Source organism: Mobula birostris, chromosome 1 (assembly GCF_030028105.1).
Source record: "Mobula birostris isolate sMobBir1 chromosome 1, sMobBir1.hap1, whole genome shotgun sequence".
In the NCBI taxonomy this organism is placed as follows: Eukaryota; Metazoa; Chordata; class Chondrichthyes; order Myliobatiformes; family Myliobatidae; genus Mobula; species Mobula birostris.
In genome coordinates, this window is record NC_092370.1 from 219,263,558 (window position 1) to 219,291,351 (window position 27,794).

The 27,794-nt window shown below is 42.3% G+C and overlaps 1 protein-coding gene across 1 annotated transcript in view; it reads left to right on the forward strand.

Moving 5' to 3' along the window:
* Nucleotides 1–27,794, forward strand: part of LOC140204756 (rho-related GTP-binding protein RhoJ-like) — a 60,441-nt gene that overhangs the window by 16,786 nt on the left and 15,861 nt on the right. The window contains exons 2-3 of the mRNA XM_072271519.1: nt 4,856–4,914; nt 27,271–27,435. Coding sequence (XP_072127620.1) covers nt 4,856–4,914; nt 27,271–27,435 — 224 coding nt within the window. The remainder of the gene's footprint in view (nt 1–4,855; nt 4,915–27,270; nt 27,436–27,794) is intronic.

Below are 27,794 nucleotides of genomic sequence, written 5' to 3' on the forward strand. Positions count from 1 at the left end.
GTTGTTCAATTTTTCAATATCCTTTGACTGGTGTAGTGTGTCCATATAGTACTACAGTTTTTATTTTAATGGCAAAGGCATCTTTTCCAGCATTCAGCATGCAGATTATACACTCAGTAGCCACTTTATTAGATGCCTCCTGTACCTAATAAAGTGGCCACTGCATGTATGTTCAGGATCTTCTGCTGCTGTAGCCAACCCACTCCAACATTTGACGTCTTGTGCGTTCTGGGACGCTCTTCTGTATACCACTGTTGTAATGCATACAGTGGCATGCAAACGTTTGGGTACCCCTGGTCAAAATTTCTGTTACTGTGAATAGCTAAGTGAGTAAAAGATGACCTGATTTCCTAAAGGCATAAAGTTAAAGATGACACATTTCTTTAATAGTTTAAGCAAGAAAACTTTTTTATTTCCATCTTTTGCAGTTTCAAAATAACAAAAAAAGAAAAAGGCCTGAAGCATAAGTTTGGGCACCCTGCATGGCAGTACTTAGTAACACCCCCTTTGGCAAGTATCACAGCCTGTAAACACTTTTTGTAGCCAGCTAAGAGTCTTTCAATTCTTGTTTGGGGGATTTTTGCCCATTCTTCCTTGCAAAAGGCTTCTAGTTCTGTGAGATTCTTGGGCCGTCTTGCAGGCACTGCTGTTTTGAGGTCTATCCACAGATTTTCCATGATGTTTAAGTCAGGGGACTGTGAGGGCCATGGCAAAACCTTCAGCTTGCACCTCTTGAGGTAGTCCATTGTGGATTTTGAGGTGTGTTTAAGATCATTATCCTGTTGTAGAAGCCATCCTCTTTTCATCTTCAGCTTTTTTACAGACGGTGTGTTGTTTGCTTCCAGAATTTGCTGGTATTTAATTGAATTCATTCTTCCCTCTACCAGTGAAATGTTCCCCATGCCACTGGCTGCAACACAAGCCCAAAGCATGATCAGTCCTCCCCTGTGCTTAACAGTTGAAGAAGTGTTCTTTTCATGAAATTCTGCACCCTTTTTCCTCCAAACATACCTTTGCTTATTGCAGCCAGGAAGTTTTATTTTAACTTCATTAGTCCACAGGACTTGTTTCCAAAATGCATCAGGCTTGTTTAGATGTTCCTTTGCAAACTTCTGATGCTGAATTTTGTGGTGAGGATGCAGGAAAGGTTTTCTTCTGATGACTCTTCCATGAAGGTCATATTTGTGCAGGTGTCGCTGCACAGTAGAACAGTGCACCACCATTCCAGAGTCTGCTAAATCTTCCTGAAGGTCTTTTGCAGTCAAACGGGGGTTTTGATTTTCTTTTCTAGCAATCCTATGAGTAGTTCTCTCGGAAAGTTTTCCTGGTCTTCCACCGTTCCTGTTAACTGCCATTTCTTAATTACATTATGAACTGAGGAAACGGCTACTTGAAAACGCTTTGCTATCTTCTTATAGCCTTCTCCTGCTTTGTGGGCATCAAATATTTTAATTTTCAGAGTGCTAGGCAGCTACTTAGAGGAGCCCATGGCTGCTGATTGTTGGGACAAGATTTGAGGGGCTAGGGTATTTATAAAGCTTTGAAATTTGCATCACGATGTTTGTAAACAAGCCATAGCCCTAACAAGCTAATGAAGGTCTGAGACCTTGGCAAAAGTTATCTAAGGCCTCAAATCTCTTGGGGTCCCCAAACTTTTGCATGGTGCTCCTTTCATTTATTCTCTCTAAAATCGTACAAAACAAAAATAACACACTAATCTTGCTTAAAATGTTGAAAAGAATATTTCATCTTTAACTTTGTGACTTTTGGAGATCAGTTCATCTTCTACTCAACTATTCACAGTAACAGAAATTTTGACGGGGGGTGCCCAAACTTTTGCATGCCACTGTAGTTATTTGAGTTACTGTTGCCTTCCTGTCAGCTTGAACCAGTCCAGCCATTCTATTCCGACCTCTCACATCAGCAAGGTGTTTTTGCCCAAGGAATTGCCACTCACTGATTTTTTGTTTGTGTGTTTTTGCACATTCTCTGTAAACTCGAGAGACCTGTGCATGAAAATTGCAGGAGATCAGCAGTTTCTGAGATACTGAAGCCACCACATGTGGCACCAGCAATCATTCCATCGTCAAAGTCACTTAGATCACATTTCTTCTCTATTCCGATGTTTGGTCTGAACAGCACTTGATCATCTTGACCATGTCTGTATGTGTTTATGCATTGAGTTGCTGTCACATGATTGGCTGATTAGATATTTGCATTAACGAGCCGTGTACAGGAGTACCTAATAAAATGGCCACTGATAGGCAGTCTAAAAGTCTTTTGGTTTGGATTCCAGGAATCCTCGAATCTCTAGGTGGTTTTGAATCTGATTGCCTAATCAAGACAGCAGAATTGTAGGTCCAGTTTTCTGAATGTTCATCATCTGCTGCTTTAGTACAATGGAGCTCTGAGGAAAACATAAAGGTTATGGGCTGATGAAGTATGCAGTGGATTTAATGATTAGCTTGACACCATTGACTACCTACTGGACTAGTTATCCAGTGGCTTCTGTAAATGGTCTATGGACTTATTCAAATTGTCCTTAGCAGTTGAGGTTTTTAAATGTGGATTTAAAGACTACATAATTGTAAAAGCACATTTGGTTGATTAGAGGAAGATATTTGTTGTTTCTGCATGGTGGCCTGTGTATAATTCATGAAAAGGATTCTCAACTGGCCTCTTAGAGCTGAAGTGTGTGAACCATTCAACCAGGAATGGGAATAAATGCTCTCTTTGGCAAGGACATGAAGGTGTTTTTACAGCAATGTTGCGTTGGGTACCCATGCTTCATGTCGTTGGACTGGATTTGTAGATTAAACCAGGAATTAATAAACTTAAACAGGAGTGTAAATGACAGGAGCTAGGTTTAACCCCATGGCAACACAGAAGGAGCTCAAGTCCTCATCATTTTTCATATCGAGTTTGGGCCCCTTGGTATCTTTTGCACCTTTGTTGAAATATAGGGGAAAACTAAGGATGGCTGTCTTTATTATCCTGATTTCATTCATACTTCTTATATTAATTTATACCATTATATAAAATTTTGAGGGGACAGATGAGGTGGATGCACTGTCTTTTTTCCCCCAAGGTTGGGAAATCAAGTATTTGAGGGCATAGGTTTAAATTGGGAGGGGAGAGATTTAATAGGAATCCCAGGGGCAACTTCGTCACCCAGACAATGGTCAGTATTTCAAATGAGCTGCAAGAGAAGTGGTTGAGGCAGGTACATTAACAATATTTAAAAGACACTTGGACAGGTACATGGATAGGAAAGGTTTAGAACAAGGGTTCCCAACTTTATTTATGCCATGGGTCAATACCATTAAGCACGGAGTCCATGGACCCTAGGTTGGGAGCCCCTGGTTTAGAGGCATGCCGGCCTAGTGCAGGCAGGTGGGAACTTTGTCAGCAGAAACCGGTTAGACCGAGGGGCCGGTTTCCACCCTGTACGATTCCATGGCTGCGATCCCTACTGCTTTTGAACATTGCTTTATTGTTCTCCACTACACAAGGTGCACCATCTTTGAAAGTGAATCCAGGAACTTGTGTTTGGCATCCAGTGGCAGGGTATTGCAGCAAAGATACCAGATTAGTATTGTCATGCTTGGATCCTTGATCTGGAGCACTGGAAGCTGAGGGGTGATCTGATAGAAATACATAAGTTATGGAAAGTATTGTGAGATTCTGCAGATGCTGGAAGTCCAGGCTGTCGATGGAGTTGATAGTCTTTTTATCCAAGGGCGGTGACGTCAAGTACAAGAGAGCCTAGCTTTGAGGTGAGGGGGAAAGCTTAAAGAAGGTATATGAGACAATATTTTTCTTTACATAGAGAGTGAAACACTGCCAGAGAAGTGGTGGAAACAGAAACAAAGAGGTATTTAGACAGGCACTTGAATGGGAGGAGAATAGAGGATGTAGACTGTGTACTGGCAGATGGGATTAAAATTGGCATTTTTATTGGTACAGACATTTGAAAACAAGAGTTAAAAAAAACGTATTAGAAACTTTATTGAGGAATGTCTGTCTCAGCATAGTTAATGAAATTTCTGATATTTCTGCACAAGTTGCAAATAATTCTGCCAATCTGTTAATTTTGAAGAAGGGTCTTGGCCCGAAACGTTGAGTGTTTGTTCATTCCCATGGGTGATGCTTGACACGCTGGGTTCCTTCAGCATTTTATGCATGTAGCTGTTGTTTTTGAAGGCTATATTAAAAGATGTGCTTGCCTTCACCCTGTCTAACATCCTCATAGAGTAAGTCAACTTCAGCCATTTTTGAGGAGTTGTCCAATTCTGCCGTTTGGACAATATTTTGATTTAATACATTGTGATTATGTTTTCAAGGAAGTGTACCAGCTGTTCTAGAATAAAGAATTTCTACAAACTTTAATTTTCTTTTTGGACAGTATTATTGACATCAGCTTTCTCAGACAGCAAAATTAATTTGATGGATTGATTGTTGTTCTTCTGATTTTTGAAAAATATGGAAGAATTATATGTATAATGTAAGGGGCCTAAATTTTAACTTTTTGAAGTATTAGAATCATATTTGAATGTTATAAAATTATACCTGTATTTATTTCAGAAAAAATAGAAAATGTAATTGGAAAATGATTTGCTTTAAAATGATCAAGATAAAATCAAATAAACAACAGATTAGACATTGTGGAGTCATAGAGTAAAAGTAAAAAAAAAATTCCACTTACATAAATGTTTATGTTCCAGTAATAAACAATTCCCAGTTTCAAATCTAATAACTTGTTTACCATTTATATGTTATGTCCCAAGTTATTACTTGCTATCCATGGGAAAATAATCCTGTGAGTAGCAATTAACTTAATTCTTTTACCTTGCAGTAACCATCACCGTTGGAGGAAAGCAGCATTTGCTTGGTCTATATGATACTGCAGGACAGGTATGGACAAAGCTGAGCTAAGTATTTTATTTTATATTGGGATTCTTGCATCTGTCAATCTTAGATATGTTTCTTATTTGTTGGATTCTTCGAGTTTAGGTGGCAAATCCAGTTCTGTAATCAGAATGGTATCACTTAAATAGATGGTAATATTTTGACTGTATATTTATCACCCAGATAACTGAAACAGACAATTTTAGTTTTACAGTGTCAGAATCTTGGTTTAGACGAATTGAAAGTTAAGGATAATGTACTGTAAATGAATTACCAAGTCTGTGTATGCAACAAATTACTTTGTCTTTAGTTTATATTCAAAGTCCTATTTTTACAATATCCATATCCAAATAGTCAGACTTAGTTTGGTATGTTAGTGTGTGTTTGGGTGTTTACATATACTATATATCAAGCTATACTGTCAGATTTCAACTTGCCCATTACAGATGCATTCCAATGTACAGCTGCAGAACATCACAAGGGAGGACTTTGGGTGTTAATGTCTGTTCTGGCTTTTTGGAAGAACTTCCCCGCAATCAAGCTCTTTCTCCATAGGTCTCCTATTAATTCTTCCTCATGTTAAATTGCCGTATTAAACTTCCTTTGGTCTCTAATTACATCGCACTTTCAGAAAGTGAATTGCAAATTTATGCAATCCTAAGAAAAGTCCGCATTTTTCTTGGTGCTCCTTTGCCAAATCTAGGTCCTTTGCTTGGTCTCTCATAACCTTCTATAGAGGCAGATAAATAGATGGATGGAGAGAAAAAGGAGGAAAGGGAGAGATAGTAATGGATAAATTTGTCTTTAATTTTCCACTTCTGCACTTGCGTTCTCACTCTATCTCCCCATTACTGTCTCCCTCCATCACATTCTAAAATTTTCTGTCTGGACTTGACCAAAAGGCCATAGGACCCAGGAGTAGAATTAGGCTATTTGGCCCATCGAGTCTGCTCCACCATTCTATCATGGCTGATTTATTATCCCTCTCAACCCTATTCTCCTGCCTTCTCCCTGTAAACTTTGACACCCTGAATAATCTATAACCTATCAACCTCTTCCTTAAATACACCCAATGACTCGGCGTGCACAGCCATCTGTGGCAATGAATTCCACAAATTCACCATGCTCTGGCTAAAGATATTTTTCTTCATCAATGTTCTAAATGGATGTTCCTCTATTCTGAGGCTATGCCTTCTGGTCCTAGACTCCCCCCATCACATCCACTCTTTCTTGGCCTTTCAATATTCGATAGGTTTCAGTGAGATCCCCTCTCATTCCTCTAAGTTCCAGCAAGTACAGGCCCAGAGCAATCAAATGCTCCTCATATGTTAACCCTTTTATTCCAGGGATCATTCTCATAAACATCCTCTGGAATCTCTCCAAAGCCAGCACACCTTTTCTTAGATAAGGGCCTAAAACTGCTCACAATACTCCGAGTGCAGTCTAACCTAAGTCTCAGCATTACATCCTTGCTTTTGTGTTTTGATCCTTTCAAAATGGATGCTAACGTTGCATTTGCCATCCTCACCTCCGACTATTCCTGCAAGTTAACCTTTAGGGAATCCTGCATGAGAACTCCCAAGTACCTTTGCACCTCTGATTTTTTTTTTAAATTCTCTCCCCATTTAGGAAATAAACCACACCTTTATTCCTTCTACCAAACTGCATTACCATGCAGTTCCCTACACTATATTCCATCTGCCACATCTTTGTCCATTCTCACAATCTGTTTAAATCTTTGATATTAATAATATTGTAATATTGTTACTAGGATATTAAGTCTTAGTATTACTGTACACAATATCCAGCAGAGACTTGCCATTATGTTTGTGAAGACCAATGCAAAGTTCTAATTGGGTACCTTATTCATGACTCCAGAAGATCTCCTTTCATCTTTCTAATTGGATAAAATTTTTTTCCTATCCTTTTTACAGCTTTTCATTTTTGTAAGATGACTATTTATGTTAGTCACTAATCTTTCGTCATATTCCCTGCTTCCCTTTTGCATATCTGTTTAATTATCTTGCGCGCTCTGTTCTGATTGTTTTTACAAATCAATTTTTGTGCCAGGTATTTGTTATAAATGCAACACACATCAAAGTTGCTGGTGAACGCAGCAGGCCAGGCAGCATCTCTAGGAAGAGGTACAGTCGACGTTTCAGGCCGAGACCCTTCGTCAGGACCCTTAGCTCTACCCACGATGATTCTATATCTTCCAATCCATGTCACCTTTGTCTAATGACTTGATGTCATTTTTTTTACCAGCAGAGCAATGCCACCCCCTCTGCCTACCTGCCTGTACTTTCAATACAATGTGCATCCTCGGATGCTAACCTGCCAGCTATAATCTTCTTTCAGCTATGACTCAATGATACCCAAGCATCATACCTGCCATTCTCTAACTACGCTACAAGATCATTTACCTCATTCCGGGTACTGTGTGCATTCAAATATAACAGCTCCAGTCCTGTTTTCATCAACCTTTTTGATTTTTGTCCCCCGTTACACTGAAACTCATTCAATTTTTCGCATCATCTTCCTGGCAGTCTCACTACACACTGCCTCTGCTTGTAAATCAATTGCCCCATCCTCAGCCCTATTGCTTAGTTTCCCATTCCCCTGTCAAATTAGTTTAAACTCTCCCCAGTGGTTCTCGCAAACCTGCCCGCAAGGATGTTGGTTCCCCCTGTGGTTCAGGTGTAACCCCTCCCTCTTGTACAAGTTGTACCTTCCCCAGAAGAGAATCCAATGATCCAGAAACCTGAAACCCTGCCCCCCGCACCAGTTCCTCAGCCACACGTTCATCTGCCAAATCATCCTATTCTTGCCCTCACTGGCGCGTGGCACGGGCAGCAATCCAGAGCTGACTACCCTGGAGATCTTGCTTCTCAGCTTTCTACCAAGCTCCCTAACCGATCTCTTGAGGACCTCCTCCCTTTACCTACCTATGTCATTGGTGCCGATATGTACCATGACTTCTGGTTGCTCACCCCCCCCCCCTTTAGAATGCTGTGGACCTGATCCTAGATGTCCCTGACCCTGGCACCTGGGAGGTACATAACATCCAGGCGTCTTATCGCACCCACAGAATTTCATGTCTACTCCCCTAACTATGGAATCCCTTATCACTGCTGCAGTGCTCTTTGCCCCCTTCCCTTCTGAGCGACAGCACCAGATTCAGTGCTGGAGACCCAGTCGCTGCTGTTATTCCCTTCCCCTAACCGTATCCAAAGTGGTGTTCTTATTGTTGAGGGGAACAGCCACAGGGTTACTCTGCACTGGCTGCCCATTTCCTTTCCTTCTCCTTACAGTCACCCAGGTACCTACCTCCTGCAAGTTAGTGATGACTACCTTCCTGTAGCTCCTATCTGTCACCCCCTCAGTTTCCTGAATGACCCAAAGGTCAGCCCCAGTTCTTGAACATGTTCTCTGAGGGGCTGCAGCTTAGTGCACCTGGTGCAGATGTAGTTATCCAGGAGGCTGGAAAAAAAACATCTGAATCTGATTTTCAAATTGTTGAATTTTCCTGAAATATTTTATGTTACAAGACAGAAATCATAACTGGAAATAGCCTTTACGGAACTGTGAAAGGTTGTGTATTTGCGGATATTATGCTTGTTTTGTAAAAAAAAAAGATAGCTGTCAGATAAAATTGAAAACTATGCCAGCCGTAAAATTCTTTGACAATTTTATAATGTTTAGTTTATTAAAGTTCATATCCTGCATAAAGTAAAACACTATGTCGGATCTTGAAACAAATGTGTAAGTGGAAAATGTTGGTCCACTGTAATATATGACAGGTGTGGCTCGTGCAGTATTGCAGACAGTAAGGTTTTGTTCGTTTGCAGGATACCCTGCAGACACCTACTTTTATTTTTGACACTGTCTCTGCAGATGGAAGCAATTCTTCAGGTCTTGGCCAGTAACTGAGTTGTGACAGCTCTTAGAATCTCACCTTTATCCTATCTCATCATTATTACCTGTGCCTTTCAAAGGTGCTATAGCTCAGAACTTTAATAGCTCAATCAAAATTTACTATCAAAAAGGAAGGTGTTATTGGAAGCCTTAGCAGGCTTGAGGTTGGCAGAGGTCATAGGTTAAGGGTGAAAGGTGAAAAGTTTAAGAGGAATATGAGGGGGAAACGTCTTCACTCAGAGGTTTGTGAGAGTGTGGAACAAGCTGCCAGCACAAATGGTGGATGCAAGCTCGATTTCAACATTTAAGCAAAATTCGGATGGGTACATGGATGGGGGGCTATGGGCAGGTCGATGGGAGTAGGCAGTTTAAAGGGTTTCAGCATGGATTAGATGGGCCAAAGGGCCTGTTTCTGTGCTCTACTTCTCTATGACTCTATGGGTATATCCCAGGTTGCTATGGTGCCTTGAAAGATTCTGAGATCTTCACTGGCCACCGGTGAGGTGCCAGACGTGCTTCCTGCTAAAGAGCAGTAGAGAAAAGCCAGGTAAACATGGGCCTGAGTATAGAACAGAGAATAGTACAGCACAGAACAGGCCCTTCGGCCCGCAGTGTTGTACCGACGCTTAAATCTTACCTCCCATATAACCCCCACCTTAAATTCCTCCATATACCTGTCTAGTGGTCTCTTAAACTTCACTAGTATATCTGCCTCTGTAACATTAGTAATAGGGAACTTACTGGAAAAATTCTGAAGGACAAAATTATCATATACAAGAAAGGCAAAGATTAATCAAATGTTGTCAACATGTCTTTGTTAGTACATTTAATTGATTTTTTGAAAAAGGTAACAAGATCTGTTGACAAGGATAGTATGATTGGCGTAATCTGCATGGACATTAGTAAGAACTTAAATAAGCACCACATGGGATCCATGGCAAGTTGCAAATTAGATCTAAAATTAGTGAGTAGCAATGGCAAGGAGTATTGGAAGTCTTTTATCTGTGATGTACCATGAAGATCAGTGCTGAAGCCCTTACGATTTGTTATATACATTAATTTGCATATTAATTTTAGAGGTGTATGATTGGTGAGCTTACAGCAGACATTTTAAGATTTCTATTTTAACATTTAAGAATAAATTGGACAGATACATGGATGGGAGGTGTATGGAGGGATATGGTCCGTGTGCAGGTCAGTGGGACTAGGCAGAAAATGGTTCGGCACAGCCAAGAAGGGCCAAAAGGCCTGTTTCTGTGCTGTAGTTTCTATGGTTTCTATGAAAATTGGCTTTGTTGATAGTAAGGGAGATTGCCACCAGATGATATTGATCTGTTGATAAAGTGCATAGAGCAAAGGCAGATGGAATTTATTCTTAATGTGCAAATTGGTGCACTTTCACAGAACTAACTGGGGTGTAGTAGATACACAGCGATGGTGGTACGTACATTGTGAATGATAGGTTCAGAGGGAATATTGAGAAATAGAGGGACTTTAGTTCACAACTTTTAGATCATTAAGGTGTAGAATATTTGCACGCATTAACTGATTTTAAGGGAAAAAAGCAACACACATTAAAGTTGCTGGTGAACGCAGCAGGCCAGGCAGCATCTCTAGAAAGAGGTACAGTCAACGTTTCAGGCGAGACCCTTCAGCATCTGCAGAATTCCTCGTGTTAAGGGAAAAATGATTAGTTGCCACACGTACGTAAAAACATACAGTGAAATGCGTCATTTGTGTCACATCAAACCAATGAGGATTGTGCTGGGCAGCCCGTAAGCGTTGCCTTGCTCCCGACACCAACAAAGCAGGCTCACAGCCTAGTAACCCTAATCGCGTCCTTGGAATGTGGGAGGAAACCGGAGCATTGAGAGGAAAACCACGCAGCCAAGGGGAGAATATACAAGCTCCTTACGGGCAGCAGCGGGAATTGAACCCCAATCAGGAATCGCCTACGCTGCAAGACAATGTGCTAACCACTACACTACCATGCCACCACGAAGGATAGAATACAAGAGCAATTTTATGTTATGTTATAACTTTCTAAAACATTGGTTAGGCCACAGCTGGAGTACAGGGTACATTCCTCAACACCACACAGTAGGGAGGATATCATTATACTGGGAAATCGCAGAGGAGATTCACCAGATGTTGCACAGAATGGTTTAGTAATAAAGACTGAACATGGTATGTTTATTTTCCATTTGGGAAGGATACTGAGGAAGATTTTAAGATATAAAAATTGATGAGGGATGTACAGTATATCAGAGCTAGAAGGAAACTTTTCTCTATTGCAAATGTATCTAACACCAGAGATATGGGTTTTAAAATAAAGGGTAAGGAAGTTTAGACTGACTGAGTAGGCAGTGGAGGCAGAGATTTTTGCAAGTGTGAGAAGCTTGAAAATAAATTATGGAGCCCGTCTAAGATGTATGAATCTTTGTTAGTGATGGGTGAAGCGCTGGAAGACTTGGAGGGTGGCAAATGTTATGCCTTTATTTAAGAAGGGCTGCAAAGAAAATGCTGGGAACTATAGGCCTCTAAGCCTAACCCCTGTGGTAGGTAAGTTACTCAAAGCATTTCTGAGGGAAAAGAGATACAGATGCACTTGGAATGTCAGGGTTCATTAGGGATAGTCGGGACTGCTTTGTGCATGGGACATCATGTCTCTTAAATTTGAATTTTTTTGAAGTAGCTAACAGGACTGATGAAGATAGATATACAGACTTCAGTAAGGCCTTTGATAAGATTCCACATCGTGGACTGTTTTGGAAAGTTAGATCACATGAGGTCCATGGAGAGCTTGTTAATTAGATACAGATTTGGCTTGATGGTAGGAAGCAGGGAGTGATAGTGGAAGATTTTTTTAAAATCAGACTACAGACGCATAACTAGTGCTGTTTTCCAGGGGTCAGGGCTACGCCCATTGCTATTTGTCAACTATATTGATGATTTGGATAAGAATGTAAAAGCTGTAGTTCAGTAGTTCCATTTAATTATCAGACAATGTATACAATATACAACCTGAAATTCTTACTCTCTGCAGACGTCCTTGAAGTAGAAGAAAATCCCCCCAAAGAATAAATGACAGAGAAAATATAAGAACCCCAAAGCCCCCTGCCCCCCCTTAAGCACAAGCAGCATCAACCATCCCCTCCCCCCACTTATTCCAGCATAAACATCAGCATTCCCACCACCCACCATGCAAACAAAAGCAAAGACCCCAAAGAGAGACCATGGTCTATAGTCCATCAAAAACGAACTGTTCACTCCAATATTTCGATATCCAAAAGTCAGTCCCTCTACCCCTGAGTGCAGAGCCCTCCAACAGCTACTCCCACTGTCTTCGATGTTCTGGCTCCCACTGTGCTTCAGTACGTGACAGCGGTGAGAATTCTTGTTGGCGGGTCCACTCAGACCCCGAAGGTGTTCAACTTCAGGCCAAACCTGCACATGCCGAAATATGGCCAATCAGCAAGCTCCAAGAACGGCAACACGCCATCGTGCAGATCCACAGTCTTTGAGTGCTGCTGTAGATGAAAACACCCGATAGGATCTAGCAACCCTGAAAAGGAAAATAGAGACATTGGAATAGGAAGAATTTAATTGTTTCGCTGATAAGCTGGGAGAAGTTGCCCTCTTGCACCTTTTTTTTGTTCTGTGTCCCTTATCGTTGGTAAGTTTGCAAATGGCACTGAAATAGGTGGTGTCATATAGAGTAAAGACGGTTATCACGATTTGCAGAGGGGTTTGATCAGCTGGGTAGGTGGGCTGAGGACTAGCTAATACCTTAGATATGTGCCAGGTGCTGCATTTTGAGAGGGCAAATCAGGGCCTTCACAGTGAATGGTAGAGCCCTGAGGAGAGTGTAGAACAGAGGGACAAGTACGTAGATCCCTGAAAATGGCATCACAGGCACAGGAAGACAGAGTGGAGAAGAAGGCTTTGTCCGTTTGTTTATTTGTACGGTGCACAATAGGCCCGTGTAGTCTTTGTGCCATGCCACCCCAGAAGTCCCACAACCTCGATTAGTCCTAACCTAACCTAATCACGGGACAATTAACAGTGACCGGTTAACCAATCCATTATGTCTTTGGACTGTGGGAAGAAACTGGAGTAGTCAGGAAAAACCCACACATTCCACGGGGAGGTCGTGCAGAGACTCTTTACAGAATGGTACCGGGATTGAACTCTGAACTCCGGAATGCCCCCAGCTGCAATATCGTTGCACTAACCGCTAGGCTTTGTGGCGCCCAAAACTGAAGAGCCCACATGGTCACAGGGAGAAGATGCATCCTCCTCACAGACAGCGCGGGAATTCAGCCGGGGTAGCTGGCGCTGTGATAGCATTACGCTAACCACTACGCTACGTTGGCCCTCAGTAAAGGCATTGAGTATAGAAGTTGGGATGTTGTCGCAGTTTTGCAAGAAGTTAGCAAGGCCACATTTGCCATTAAGTGGGAAAGAGTGTAAAGGAGATTGTTGAGGATGTTCCTAGGACTTGAAGGACTGAGTTATGGAGGGAGGTTGAGCAGGATTAGGCTTTGTTCATTAGGGTGATATTATACAGGTGTATAAAATCATAAGGGGCATGATTTTATGGTCTTTTTTCCCCCAGGGAATTGAGAACTAGAGGGCATAGCTATGGTGTGAGGGAACAGATCTAATAGGAACCTGAGGGGCAACTTTCTCTGGCAGTTCATTCCAAAAGTTGGTTGTAAATGGAATGAGCTGCCAGAGGAAGTGGTTGCAGCAGAGAGTCATAGTCATAGTCATACTTTATTAATCCCGGGGGAAATTGGTTTTCATTACAGTTGCTCCATAAATAATAAATAGTAATAGAACCATAAATAGTTAAATAGTAATATGTAAGTTATGCCAGTAAATTATGAAATAAGCCCAACCTATTGTCTCAGGGTGTCTGACCCTCCAAGGGAGGAGTTGTAAAGTTTGATGGCCACAGGCAGGAATGACTTCCTATGACGCTCAGTGCTGCATCTCCGTGGAATGAGTCTCTGGCTGAATGTACTCCTGTGCCCACCCAGTACATTATTTAGTGGATGAGAGACATTGACCAAGATGGCATGCAATTTAGACAGCATCCTCTTTTCAGACACCACTGTGAGAGAGTCCAGTTCCATCCCAACAACATCACTGGCCTTACGGATGAGTTTGTTGATTCTGTCGGTGTCTGCCACCCTCAGCCTGCTGCCCCAGCACACAACAGCAAACATGATAGCACTGGCCACCACAGACTCGTAGAACATCCTCAGCATCGTCCGGCAGTTGTTAAAGGACCTCAGTCTCCTCAGGAAACAGAGACGGCTCTGATCCCTCTTGTAGATAGCCTCAGTGTTCTTTGACCAGTCCAGTTTATTGTCAATTCGTATCTCCAGGTATTTGTAATCCTCCACCATGTCCACACTGACCCCCTGGATAGAAACAGGGGTCACCGGTACCTGAGCTCTCCTCAGGTCTACCACCAGCTCCTTAGTCTTTTTCACATTAAGCTGCAGATAATTCTGCTCACACCATGTGACAAAGTTTCCTACTGTAGCCCTGTACTCAGCCTCATCTCCCTTGCTGATGCATCCAATTATGGCAGAGTCATCAGAAAACTTCTGAAGATGAGAAGACTCCGTGCAGTAGTTGAAGTCGGAGGTGTAAATGGTGAAGAGAAAGGGAGACAAGACAGTCCCCTGTGGAGCCCCAGTGCTGCTGATCACTCTGTCGGACACACAGTGTTGCAAGCACACGTACTGTGGTCTGCCAGTCAGGTAATCAAGAATCCATGATACCAGGGAAGCATCCACCTGCATCGCTGTCAGCTTCTCCCCCAGCAGAGCAGGGTGGATGGTGTCGAACGCACTGGAGAAGTCAAAAAACATGACCCTCACAGTGCTCGCTGGCTTGTCCAGGTGGGCGTAGACACGGTTCAGCAGGAAGACGATGACATCCTCAACTCCTAGTCGGGGCTGGTAGGCGAACTGGAGGGGATCTAAGTGTGGCCTGACCATAGGCCGGAGCAGCTCCAGAACAAGTCTCTCCAGGATCTTCATGATGTGGGAGGTCAATGCCACCGGTCTGTAGTCATTGAGGCTGCTGGAGCGCGGCGTCTTCAGCACAGGGACGAGGCAGGATGTCTTCCTCAGCACAGGGACCCTCCGGAGCCTCAGGCTCAGGTTGAATACATGGCAAAGTACTGCACATAGCTGAGGGGCACAGGCTTTGAGCACCCTGGTACTGACACCATCCAGTCCTGCAGCCTTGCTTGGGTTGAGACGTTTCAGCTGGCTTCTCACCTGTAGAGCTGTGAAGCCCACTGTGGTGGTTTCGTGTGGGGAAGGGGTATAGTCATGAGAGCAGGGTGGGGGACTGTGAGGAGGGGTAGGAGGGGAGAGTGGAATATGTGTTGGTTGGGGGCCGACAACAGATGGCTCATGTGTGGGATGGGCAGGGGCCACACTGTCAAATCTGTTAAAAGAACAGGTTAAGTTCATTGGCCCTGTCCACATGGCCTTCAGCTCCTCTGTTGCTAGTTTGCCGGAACCCAGTGATGGTCCTCATCCCCCTCCAGACCTCTCTCATGTTGTTCTGCTGGAGTTTCCACTCAAGCTTCCTCCTGTACCTGTCTTTAGCCTCCCTGATCCTGGCTTTCAGGCCCCTCTGTATTGCCCTCAGCTCCTCCCTATTTCCATCTTAAACGCCCTCTTTTTAGCGTTCAGGATGTCCTTAATGTCCTTTGTCACCCATGGTTTGTTATTTGAATAACAAAGGACAGTTCTTGTCGGAACATTGCAGTCCACACAGAAGTTGATGTAATCAGTGATGCACTCTGTGAGCCCATCAATATCCTCTCCATGTGGCTCACAGAGTGCCTGCCAGTCTGTCACCTCAAAACAACCCTGGAGCGCCTCATAAGCCTTCTTCGACCATTTTCTCACTGTCCTCAAGGTTTGCAAATTTACTCTTCATCAGAGGCACATAGCAGGGTTTTAGATGTACCAGGTTGTGATCTGACTTTCCCAGTGGGGGGAGGGGAGAGGAGCTGTATGCATCCTTAATGTTAACGTACATCAAATCCAGAGTCCTCTCCCCCCTGGTTGTACAGCTCACATACTGCGTGAAGTTAGGCAGTGTTCTAGCCATGGTAACCTGGTTGAAGTCACCCAAGATAGTAATGAGGGCACTCGGGTGCTGGGTTTGTAGTCTGGCTATGACGGTGTAAATGCTGTTACATGCCGACGTCGGGTTGGCAGAGGGAGGGATGTACACAACAACCACAATTGCATGCGAGATTTCCCTCGGCAAATAATATGGCCGGAGTCCCAAAGCAAAAAGTTCAATATCCGGGCTACAGACCCGTTCCTTGATCGTAATATGCCCAGGATTGCATCATCTGTTATTTACCAGAACCACCAGCCCCCCTCCTTTGCGCTTACCGCTCTCAGTGCAATTCCGGTCAGCTCAAACGGGCTGGAAGCCCTCTATGGAAACGCTTTGATCGGGTATGTCTTCGTGCAGCCACGTCTCAGTGAAGCACATGACACTGCTCTCCCGAAATGTTCTCTGACTCCTGACAAGCGCAGTCAGTTCGTCCATTTTATTCCCCAGCGATCTCACATTTCCCATGATAAGAGAGGGGAGACATGGCTTATAACTTCTCTTCTCCAAAAGCCTCTTTTGTCTCAACCTGGTCCTCTTCCCTCGCCTTTTTGATCCCCCTCTGCATCCTCTGTGTGTTTTCCTCCAGATTTCAGCCGGGATGTCCGCTGCTCTGTTCGCTAAACCGGCGGGCATGAGCGTAATCAATTGGTCCCTGGAATATACAATGCGACCATCCTGCTGCCACGCTAACGAGCTGTGTCCGAATGTAACTAACTCCAGCGCTAAAAAAACAAGCAAAACTCTCTCCACCAGCATGTTAGAGAGGGTGCACTTGTTACCGTGAGAAAAAAAAATACAACAAATAACTAAGTTAAAAAGTTTAAAAGTAAGAAACTACAGAGCAACTGTAACTGGTTGCATGCACAATCGGCGCATGCGCACAGAGTACATTAATAACTTTAAAAAGCAATTGGATAGACAAATGGTGTGGAGGAATATGTAGGCAAATTTACTAGGTTAGACGGGAATCTTGGTCAGTTGGGGTGAAGGGCCTGTTTCTGTGCTATGTGACTCTATTTAAGATGAGTATTTGAATTCCCAAGTCTATAGGCCAAGTACTGGTAATTGGGATGAGCTCTGCATTTGGCATAGATACGGTAGGCTTAAGACCTGTCTTCTGTGCCCTCTGATTTTGACTCTAAATTAGTGTCCATTAATCTCTCATGCACTGAATGCAATTAACTGATGACTGGTCACATTGTTCTTGGTAGTGCCCAATCATTAACATAAATAAACATCTATCTGCCATGAAAGCTATTGTGTATTTAATATTTCAGTAATATTTGAGTGATATTGTAAATATATTGTTTGATTAAGCATTCTTTATTTGTTCACATAATTCATTATGGGTTATATGTAAAAATACGTAAATGGCATACATCATGATGCTACCACATCATGTGCACACCTCACTAAAAGTAAAAACTAAGCGTACTCATTTCTGCTGGTCTCCCTGTGTTTTTCTTTCGATTAGTTTTATGTTTTGGAGTTACAAAGCATAATAACCACAAACACAAGGCCTCTCACCCTGTTTCCATCGCAAAGTGACTAATGCAGAGTTGGTTAGTTCAAGCTGTTTCACCTCTTCCTTCATGGACAGCAGGCAGCAAAATGAGAGGCGTTCAATTTCTTTCAGATGGTGGGATTCACTGTTCCCTCATTGATAGTGCCGTATCAGGCCAGTTAACTTTTCTTTAGCAATCACGAACTGGAAGGATTCCATTTCACCAATGTGGAACTCGTTTGTGACATTTGACCACAATGATGTAAGTGATTGGTCACTTTCCAGGCTGCCATCATCTTGAAATAGTCTGCCAGGAATATGCTAACAATCTGCCAGGAATATGTTAATGTTTTATTTTAAAGAAGTCAAGAAGATTATGAAGTCTGTGGCATCCTTGGAGAAATCCGATTGTGAATTAAGAGCATTATTTAGAAATAATCTGGGAAAAGTTGCCAGAAATCTAGCTGTTCCTAACATTTTACATCCTTCTTTCTAATGGGGAGCCCCCATCCCATTTTCTTCATTAATCACATTGTACCAGGAAGCATTTTGGAGAGAACACACAGCCTTACTCCCACACCTGAAGTCATTTGTCCTGGATCAGCAGGAAATTTGTTAGTTCCCACAATTAATCACCTTACACTCAAAGTCTAGGTTTAGTTGGGGAGAAGGTTGATGGTTAATCTGGCTGCAGACTGATTGTTTTTCTACAATGAGCGTGTCTTTTAATTTTCTCTCCTATGGTTGCAACTTGCTGCAAATTAATTCCTGTGCACTGCTGAGGTTGTGGATGTGCCTGTGACCAGTCAAAGTGCAGCACCAAGTGAGCAGAAGGAAGCGTATGTGTGGCTAAAATCTGTCATGGTGGTTTATTGTGATGTTTACACGTGAGTGTATAACAAGATAGTCCTCAGTTTTAGGAAGATCCATTCCTGCTATGGTTCTTTGTGTTCTCTTGATGTGGCCCTGGCTAAGGTCTGAACTGAGAATCATCCCTTCACCTTGTTTTCTTAACCTAACTGATACAGATGAATAGATACTTTATTAATCCCAAAGGAAATTACAGTGTCACAGTAGCATTACAAATGCACAAATATACAAATATTAGAAGAGAACTAAGAAAGAATAAAAATAAGTTACCTTAAAAATAAGATGAACAAGGTTTACACATCAGAGATTTCAAGATCACTTCTCCAGCAATAGGTTGACTCATTATAGAGCCTGATAGCCAAGGGGAAGAATGACCTCATATAAATGCTTTTTGGAGCAGCGCAGTTTCCTTAGTCTATTACTGAATGTTCTCCTCTGTTCAGCCAAGGTGGCATGCAGGGGGTGAGAAACATTGTCCAGAATTGCCAGGGTTTTCCGTAGTGGTGAAATAGTGGTGGGATATAGAAGTTTGAATGACAGGCAAACAGTCACTCTGAATTGTAGTCTGTGTTGTGCACAAATTAAATGTTTGATTAGGTGGGGAGTTTGTCTATTTCAAATGTTAACCAAACAAAATGTGTTCCAGCACTTTTAATCATGTTAAACATGTTAATGATGTGCCCTGTACTGGTGGTGGCATTTGAAACAAACACAAACAATGCTGGAAATACTTGACAAGTCAGCTAGCAGCTGTGAAATGAGAAACAGAGCTATTGGTTCGGGTTGGAGACCCTGCTGAAGGAGAAAGATTTCCTACTATAAATGTTAACTCTGCTCTCCTTCCACAAGTGCTGCCTGACCGGGAGTATTTTTTTGCATTCTCTATTTTCGTTTCATTTCTCCAGCATCTAAATTATATTTTCATTGTCAGTAATGCTGTGTTCTGCTACAATGTGGTAGCTGTGAAATTTTGCACAAGGGTTCTGTCCTAGTTGTTGTGTAGCTCTTAGTGCCATGGATATTTTGGTCATCCACCTTGTATAGTGTGATGCTGTCTATTTGAAGAAATCTTCAATTTGTCGTCTCATTTACTACCGTTTCTCCTGATATTTATGACTGTGTTTTCTTTGATCACCACCTTTTATGGAGTTGAGGTTGGGAACGTGGGAGGGGTTCCCACTTGGATGCCCGAGTCCGTAACCCACCAGTAAAGCATTTCTTCCAAAGCCTCAATAAATGGTGCCTGTTGGTGCCAATTTTCTGCTTTTCCTTCTGTTCTGAGCATCATGAACGTCCATGTAAATTCTATCTGCAGCCTTTAACAAATTCAGCTCTGGTCAGTGGTGCATTTTGCCATTGTGCAGAAGCTGAGTGCAATGTGCTGATCTTCCTGAAGTCAATTGCTTAGCAATTTTTATCAGCAGCGTTTTGCAATTAAACCTTGATTGAAGCTGAAGTAAGTCATCTCCACAACCCTTCTGGATCAGCTCATACTAATGAAGAAATTCAGCCCAAGGCATCGAATTGCCCATCCCCAACTGATATGGTTTTGCTTTGGGGAGACACAAAGATACTTTTTCTCATACATTTAGGAAATATTCTCCTGGGGCATTTCCAGGAGGACATGGTCTTATTAGTATAATGTTGATCTAGGAGACCTGCAGGCAAGTTAATAACTTGCCAGAGTTATTAATACCAAACCCCTCCATCAAATACCAAATGGCTCCCCCTGTCTCCTGACTAGATTCTGTCTCAGAACTACATGGTGATGCTGCGATGCAGCACATACCAGAGCAGAATCTTCTGGAAGCGTACGTTCACAGTTCAGCCGGGAAGGCTGGTGAAGGAACTGAAAGAGAACTTTGCTTATCCAGGACTATATGCAGGGGCAATGGATGTTTTGAAAGTTACACAAATTTCCCAAAAGACATCAGGAAAATAAGTAACAAACCATGCTTACTCTTAAATATGTAATTACTTCATAAAATATCAGTGGGAATATATTATGAATCATAAGATATGTTAATTAGTTTAAACCATGTAAGTATTTTCTTGGTAATCCATTAAAGAATAGTCTTGCACCATACCTTGCATGGAGCAGTGTTTCTTGTGCTTAGTGATCACCTCCCTAGTAAATCCACCCTTCTCGTGACAACATCTCTCACAGAGTTTGGCTCTGATCTGACTTGCAAACCCCTTACGTGGCATGGAGCCTCCCACTTGCAAACCCAATGGAAATGCTCCAAGAACTGGTAAAACCTGTTAAATTAGAATATCAATGAATGACACATCGACAAGCACTCAAAAACATGAAATCTATCAAAATTGAACACGTTAAAAATATATTGACACACACAAAACAATTGAATTTTTGGTATTTTATTAACTCAGTCTTATCAGAAAATGTAAATCATCTGGGGTCACCACTATTTCTTGGGCGGAAATTCAGTTTTTTTGGGAGAAAAGGGAAAAATGAGAGGCCGAGGGAATTTTCCACCATCGTCCTGGTGGTGGTGATATTCCACTTGAGGCCAACATCAAGCAGGCACTGGAGGAGTTGAGCACTATGATCAGCTATCACAAGCAGTGCACCCTGTTGCCTTCCCTATCATTGCAGGAGCTTTCATCCAGGCCAGCTTAAAGAAACTGCTGAACAATTACCCAGCAACATATCACCTGTGCAACCAGAGGAGCCAACACACTTGACTCAAGATTAATGTCATTTCCTGTACATAGGTGTAAGGAGAATAAAATAATTATTACTCTGCATCCGATGCAGCACAAAAAATAACCAAAAGAACATAATAAAACTTTAAAACACTCAGAATAAATATTAATACATAAAATAGCTTTTATATATTGATGTAGGTCCATAAAGTGGTGCTCCACTGTACATAAGGCAACTGACAGGAAATAGTGTATTGGTGGAGTTAGTGGGTGGAGGTGTTGATCAGACTTGCTGTCTGGGGAAAATAACTTTTTTTTGAGTCTGGTAATCCCAGAGTGTATGCTATGTAGCCTCCTCCCTGTTTGGGGTGGGACAAACAGTCCGTGAGCAGGGTGTGTGAGATCCTTCACGATGTTATTATGCCTTATTTGGCACCTTTCATGCCATATATTTTATATATGTCCTTGATGGCGGTTAGGCTGGTGCCAGTGATGATTTGGGCAATTTTGACTAGCTGTTATAGGGCTTTCTGTCCTCCACAGAGCAGTTTGCGTACTAAGCAGTAATGCAGCTCATTAGGATTCTCTCGACTTGCACGTCTGTAGAATGATGTGAGTATGGATGTTATACCATTACCCCACCATCAGAAACACTTACTGTGCCATCCCACGCCCACACTTTGGGAGTCTGATCACCTGGCTGTACTTCTGCCATCTAGGCAAAGACCAAAGACCTTATCACTAGTGATGAGGACCAAGAAAGTTTGGTCAAGGGAGGTGGAGAAGCACTTACAGGACTGCTTTGAGTCTGTGACTGGACAATATTCAGGGATTCATCTTTGAATCTGAATGAATATGCCACAGTTGTCCCCAATTTCACTGAGACCTGTGTGGAGGATAATGTGCCTTCGAGAACATACCCAAACCTAAAGCTGTGGATGAACCAGGAGATTCATTGACTGTTGAGGGCGAGAGCTGTGGCATTCTAGACCTTTGATCCAGAACTATACAAGAAGTCCAGGTATGACCTACAGAAGGCTATTTTAAGAGCCAAAAAACAATTCCGACTGAAGTTAGAGATGGAATCAGATGTGCATCAGCTCTGGCAGGGTTTGCAGGCCATTACTTCCTACAAAGCAAAACCCAACATCATGAATGAGTGTGATGTTTCACTCCTAGATGAGCTCAATCCCTTTTATCATCCTTTGAGAGGGAGAATAAATCTATACCTGTGCGAACCGCTGCACCATCTGGTGACTCTGTAACTTCTGTCTCAGAGGCCAACATCAGAACATCTTTCACCCTCGCAAGGCATCAGGCCCTGTTGGTGTACCTGGTAAGGCACTGAAAGCCTATGCCAACCAACTGGAGGCAATGTTCAAGGATACCTTCAATCTCTCATTGCTGTAGTCAGAGATTCCCACTTGCCTCAAAAGGACAACAGTCACACCAGTGTCCAAGAAGAGCAGAGTGAGCCACATCAAGGGTCTCACCCAGTTGCACTCACGTCTAATGTGATGGAGTGCTTTGAGAGGTTAGTCATGGCCAGAATTAACTCCTGCCTAATTAGGAACCTGGACGTAGTTTGCCTGTCACTACAGTAGGTCTACAGTGGCTGCAACCTCACTGGATCTCCGCTCAGCTTTGGATCACCCAGACATCGGGCTGTTGCTTATTGATTACCACTTAGCACTCAACACAATCATAACCTCAGTTCTAACCAAAACCTGGGCCTCTGTACCTCCCTCTGCAACTGCATCCTTGACATCCTCGCTGGAAGACCACAGTCAGTGCAGATTGAAAATAACACCTACTTCTCAATGACAATCAACCCTGGCACACCTCAATGATGCATACATTGCTCTACTCTCTCTACACTCGGCACAGCTCAAACACCATCTGTAAATTTGCTGATGACACAACTATTGTTGGCAGAATTTCAGATGGTGATGATGAAGTATTCAGGAGTGAGAAAGATCAGCTGGTTGAATGTTGTTGCAATAATAACCTGGCAATCAACACCAATAAAACTAAAGAATTGTTTGTGAACTTCAGGAAGGGGAGTTCAAGGGAACAGACACCAGTCCTCATCGAAGGATCAGCAGTGGAAAGGGTGAGCAGTTTCAAATTCCTGGCTGTCAACATTTCTGAAGATCTATACTGGGCCCAGCATTTTGATAGAATTGTAAGAAAGGCACGACTGCAGCTGTATTTCATTAGAAGCTTGAGGAGACTTGGTATGTCACCAAAGCCTCTTAGCAACTTCTACTGATGTACCGTGGAGACCATTCTAATTGGTTGCATCGTTGCTTGGTATGGAGGGACCGTTGCACAGAAAAAGTTGCAGAAAGTTGTAAACTCAGCCAGTTCCATACTGGGCACTAGACTGCTGAGGAAACCTTCAAAAGGCAATGCTTCAAAAAGGCAGCATCCATCGCCAATCTATTTGTTTGTTGAGAATAGGCTCTTTGGGCCCTTCAAGTAGCGCCCGTCAGCAATCTACCAGTTTAGTGTGTGCCTAATTTTCAATAACTAATTAATTTACTAAGTGGTACGTCTTTGGACTGTGGGAGGAAACCCATGTGGTCACAAGAAGAATAGGCAAAGCTCCTTACGGGCAGTGATGGGACATGCCCTCTTCTCATTGCTACCATCAAGGAGGAGGTACAGGAGCCTAAGGGGACACGAGCAACATTTTAGGAACCATTTCTTCCCCTCCAACTTCACATTTCTGAATGGATAATAAACCCATGAACACTACCACAATTCTTTTTCTTTTTGCAATACCTGTTCAATTTTTTTTAATATATTCTTATTGTAATGTATATTTTTTTCTTATGTATTGCAATGTACTGCTGCTGTAAAACAACAAACTTCATGCTATATGTATGCCTGGCTGAGAAGTGGCAGATGGAGTTCAACCCGGAGAGGTGTGAGGTGATACACTGTGGAAGGACAAACTCCAAGGCAGAGTACAAAGTAAATGGCAGGGTACTTGGTAGTGTGGAGGAGCAGAGGGATCTGGGGGTACATGTCCACAGATCCCTGAAAGTTGCCTCACAGGTGGATAGGGTAGTTAAGAAAGCTTGTGGGGTGTTAGCTTTCATAAGCCGAGGGATAGAGATGTACTGATGCAGTTCTATAAAACTCTGGTTAGGCCACACTTGGAGTACTGTGTCCAGTTCTGGTCGCCTCACTATAGGAAGGATGTGGAAGCATTGGAAAGGGTACAGAGGAGATTTACTAGAATGCTGCCTGGTTTAGAGAGTATGCATTATGATCAGAGATTAAGGGAGCTCGGGCTTTACTCTTTGGAGAGAAGGAGGATGAGAGGAGACATGATAGAGGTGTACAAAATAATAAGAGGAATAGATAGAGTGGATAGCCAGCGCCTCTTCCCCAGGGCACCACTGCTCAATACAAGAGGACATGGCTTTAAGGTAAGGGGTGGGAAGTTCAAGGTGGATATTAGAGGAAGGTTTTTTACTCAGAGAGTGGTTGGTGCGTGGAATGCACTGCCTGAGTCAGTGGTGGAGGCAGATACACTAGTGAAGTTTAAGAGACTAGTAGACAGGTATATAGAGGAATCTAAGGTGGGGGCTTATATGGGAGGCAGGGTTTGAGGGTCGGCACAACATTGTGGGCCGAAGGGCCTGTACTGTGCTGTACTATTCTATGTTCTATGTTCAATGATATTAAACCTTATTTTGATTCTGAATGGGTCAGGAAAGTGGCTTCAGCTCAGTTTAAGAAATAAAAAAGGAATTTTTTTTTTATAAATTAAAGTTGATGCTCTTCTAATCTCAGTGTGGCTTCAATCCAATCTATTTTTGATGTTGTTCTAATGCATTTACTTTATTTGACTTTATCAGGGATATCTAGCTTCCCACCTTTCTCTTGGCAGGAGGATGCCAGATGTGGATGATGTCATCTTATTAAACTGACTACCTGGTTTTTCATTTAACCCCCGAGCCAAGGAAGCTATTGCTGACTATTCAGATACATCAACAGAAGGTTGGGCCCAGTTAATCAGATACTTTAAAAAATCGCACAAACATGCATCTCACTTCTTCACCCCAAAGCCTTGAGCAAAATTATCTAAGGCTTGCTTGTGGACCATGGTTGATGACCATGAAGCTGTGGCTGACCCAAACTATCGTGATCTTCTATCACATTCAGTTTTGCAGTGGTTAGAACAGGGTTGCCTCATGGTATCTGAGTTTCCCCTGGTTGCTGTGCTTTCCTCCCATGTCCAGTTGGTAAGTTAAGTGACAACTGTAAGTTTACCCTAATGTATGGCTGAGTGGTAGGATCTTGCGGGAAGTTGAGGTGAAGATGGGGAGAACAAACACACAGATTATCATAGGATTAATATGATTGAATGGTTGAGAGTCAGTTTGGAATTGATAGACTGAAGGACTCGTTTCCTTGTTGTATCTTCCTGTGACCCTACACCTTATCTCCTACGGCCAGCTGCACTCCAGACACTGGTAAGTGACTGAAAGAAGAATACATGCTGCTATCATATTCTCCTTCTCGCCCCCCCCCCACCGCCTCTGTTTGGCATCTAATACACAAACTATATAGTATATATCCAGTTATATTTGTATGACTTTCTGTCAAAGCCATCTTAAACAGTTCACTCTGAATAAGAAACAAAACTCCTTACTTAATGAATTATACGGCAGGAAATATGGTTTATTGAATTGAATATTGTCTCATGAAAGCTGTGTAATTTATGAGGAACTGTTAAATAAAATTGGAACTTGCTCTGCCTATTCATTTTTATGTTTATAAAGTTAGGGGTTTGTTTTGGATATTTGGTTACACAAGCATCACATTTTGTAGCCGCAGTGTTTTGGAACTCCTTAAATTTGGATCTTTTAAAATCCTAAACATTTTTTTTAAGTGTATTTAATATCTGTGTCTGTAGACATGTGACTTGTTTGCTTGCAGTATAAAATTAAATCAGTACAAGAGCGACTTTGTAATCTGGAAATTTTCTGTCAAATAGTTCATTTCTTCAGCAAGATTCTCACCGTCTTATTCAGTTTGTCTTCTAGCCAGTAGGTGGAGTATTAGCAGTATTATTCTTTCTGTGGCATCAATGTATACTGCAGCTGTGCTCTTTGTGAATGAGTCTTATTGATTCTTCATAGGGTACTTATTTTTAGGCATTTGAGGCAACAGAGCTCATGAGAAGACTTAAAGTGCCATGAAGATTCACTTACTCATTAAAAGGCAAACTGTAAAGCAATTCCATTACAATGACAGCAACACACACAAAATGCTGGAGGACCTCAGCAGGGCAGTCTCAATGAAGGGTCTCATTCTGAAACGTCGACTGTTCATTATCTTCCACTGACGTTGCCCGACCGGCTGAGTTCCTCTGGGATTTTGTGTGTGTTGCTCCAGATTTCCAGCATCTGCAGAATTACTTCTGTCTTCCTTACCATGATGTAGAATGTCCAAAAAAAAATTGAAAATTCAGGCAATATCTATGGCAAGAGAAAAAAAAAGCTGAATTTAATGGAAGTTCATTGACTGGAACAGTAAACTGTGCTCCTGTACACATACTCCCAAAGTGATGAAAATTTCCAGACCTTGCTTTTATTTGAAACTGAGTAAATATACATTGGCAAAGCAAGGTGTTACTATGGTGAATAATACTTAAATAGTCTAATAACTAGATATTTTGTGTCTTCTGAGAAAATAAAGGCAAAAAAACTGAATACATTAGAAATAGATTATTGAATGGACATTTCCAGTGCAACTTAAGAACAACCTGAGAATAATAAACACGAGAGATTCTGCAGATGCTGGAAATCCAGAGTAGTTCACACAAAATGCTGCTGAAACTCAGCAGGTCAGGTAGCATCTATGAAAAAGAGTGAGCAGTCGCTGTTTATTCCTTTTCATAGATGCTGCCTGACCTCCTGAGTTTCTCCAGCATCTTGTGTGTGGTGCATCCTGAAAATTTTGTTTACTTCCAGTAACACAAATGATTAGAAAACTGTTCGAGACCAAATATATCTACTGCATTAGATTGATACCATTCACGTCAACTGCATGACAGCACTGAGGGCAGGAAATCGAGCCACTTGTATATTGATTTAAGAAATTACATATTGCTGTTCCAATAACAGAAGAAATGCAAGCATAATTAATCTCTTGTGTAACGCACGGTAGGTTGGAATTGATGGCTTTTAATTATTCCTTTCCCTCTTAATTTATTGCAGGAGGACTATAATCAACTGCGACCCTTCTCCTATCCAAATACTGATGTATTTTTGATTTGTTTCTCTGTTGTAAATCCTGCATCTTACCACAATGTGCAAGAGGAATGGGTGCCTGAGCTTAAAGCATGTATGCCTCATGTGCCTTATGTATTGATTGGAACTCAGGTATGTTAATACTATTACAGCAAAGAGTGGGATTTCCTTCATCCTGACCTCTATATTCAGGACAACAATTGTGTTGCAACAAGGAATGTAGCCGTGTGACGCTGAGAAGGCAGATGCCAGAGTTGGGAGCAACAAGCAATCTGCTGGCGGGACTCAGTAGGTTGAGGGGCATCTGTGAGGGTGGGGGTCCTAGTGGGGAACTGTTGATTCGGGTCGAAGCCCTGCATCAGGACTGAGAGTGGAGACAGCCAGTATAAAGAGGAGAGAGGGAGTGGTAACACAGGCAATAGGTGATCAGTGGACTGAAGTGGGTCCACTGAGGGTGATTATTTATTTATTGAGATACGGCGCAGAATAGA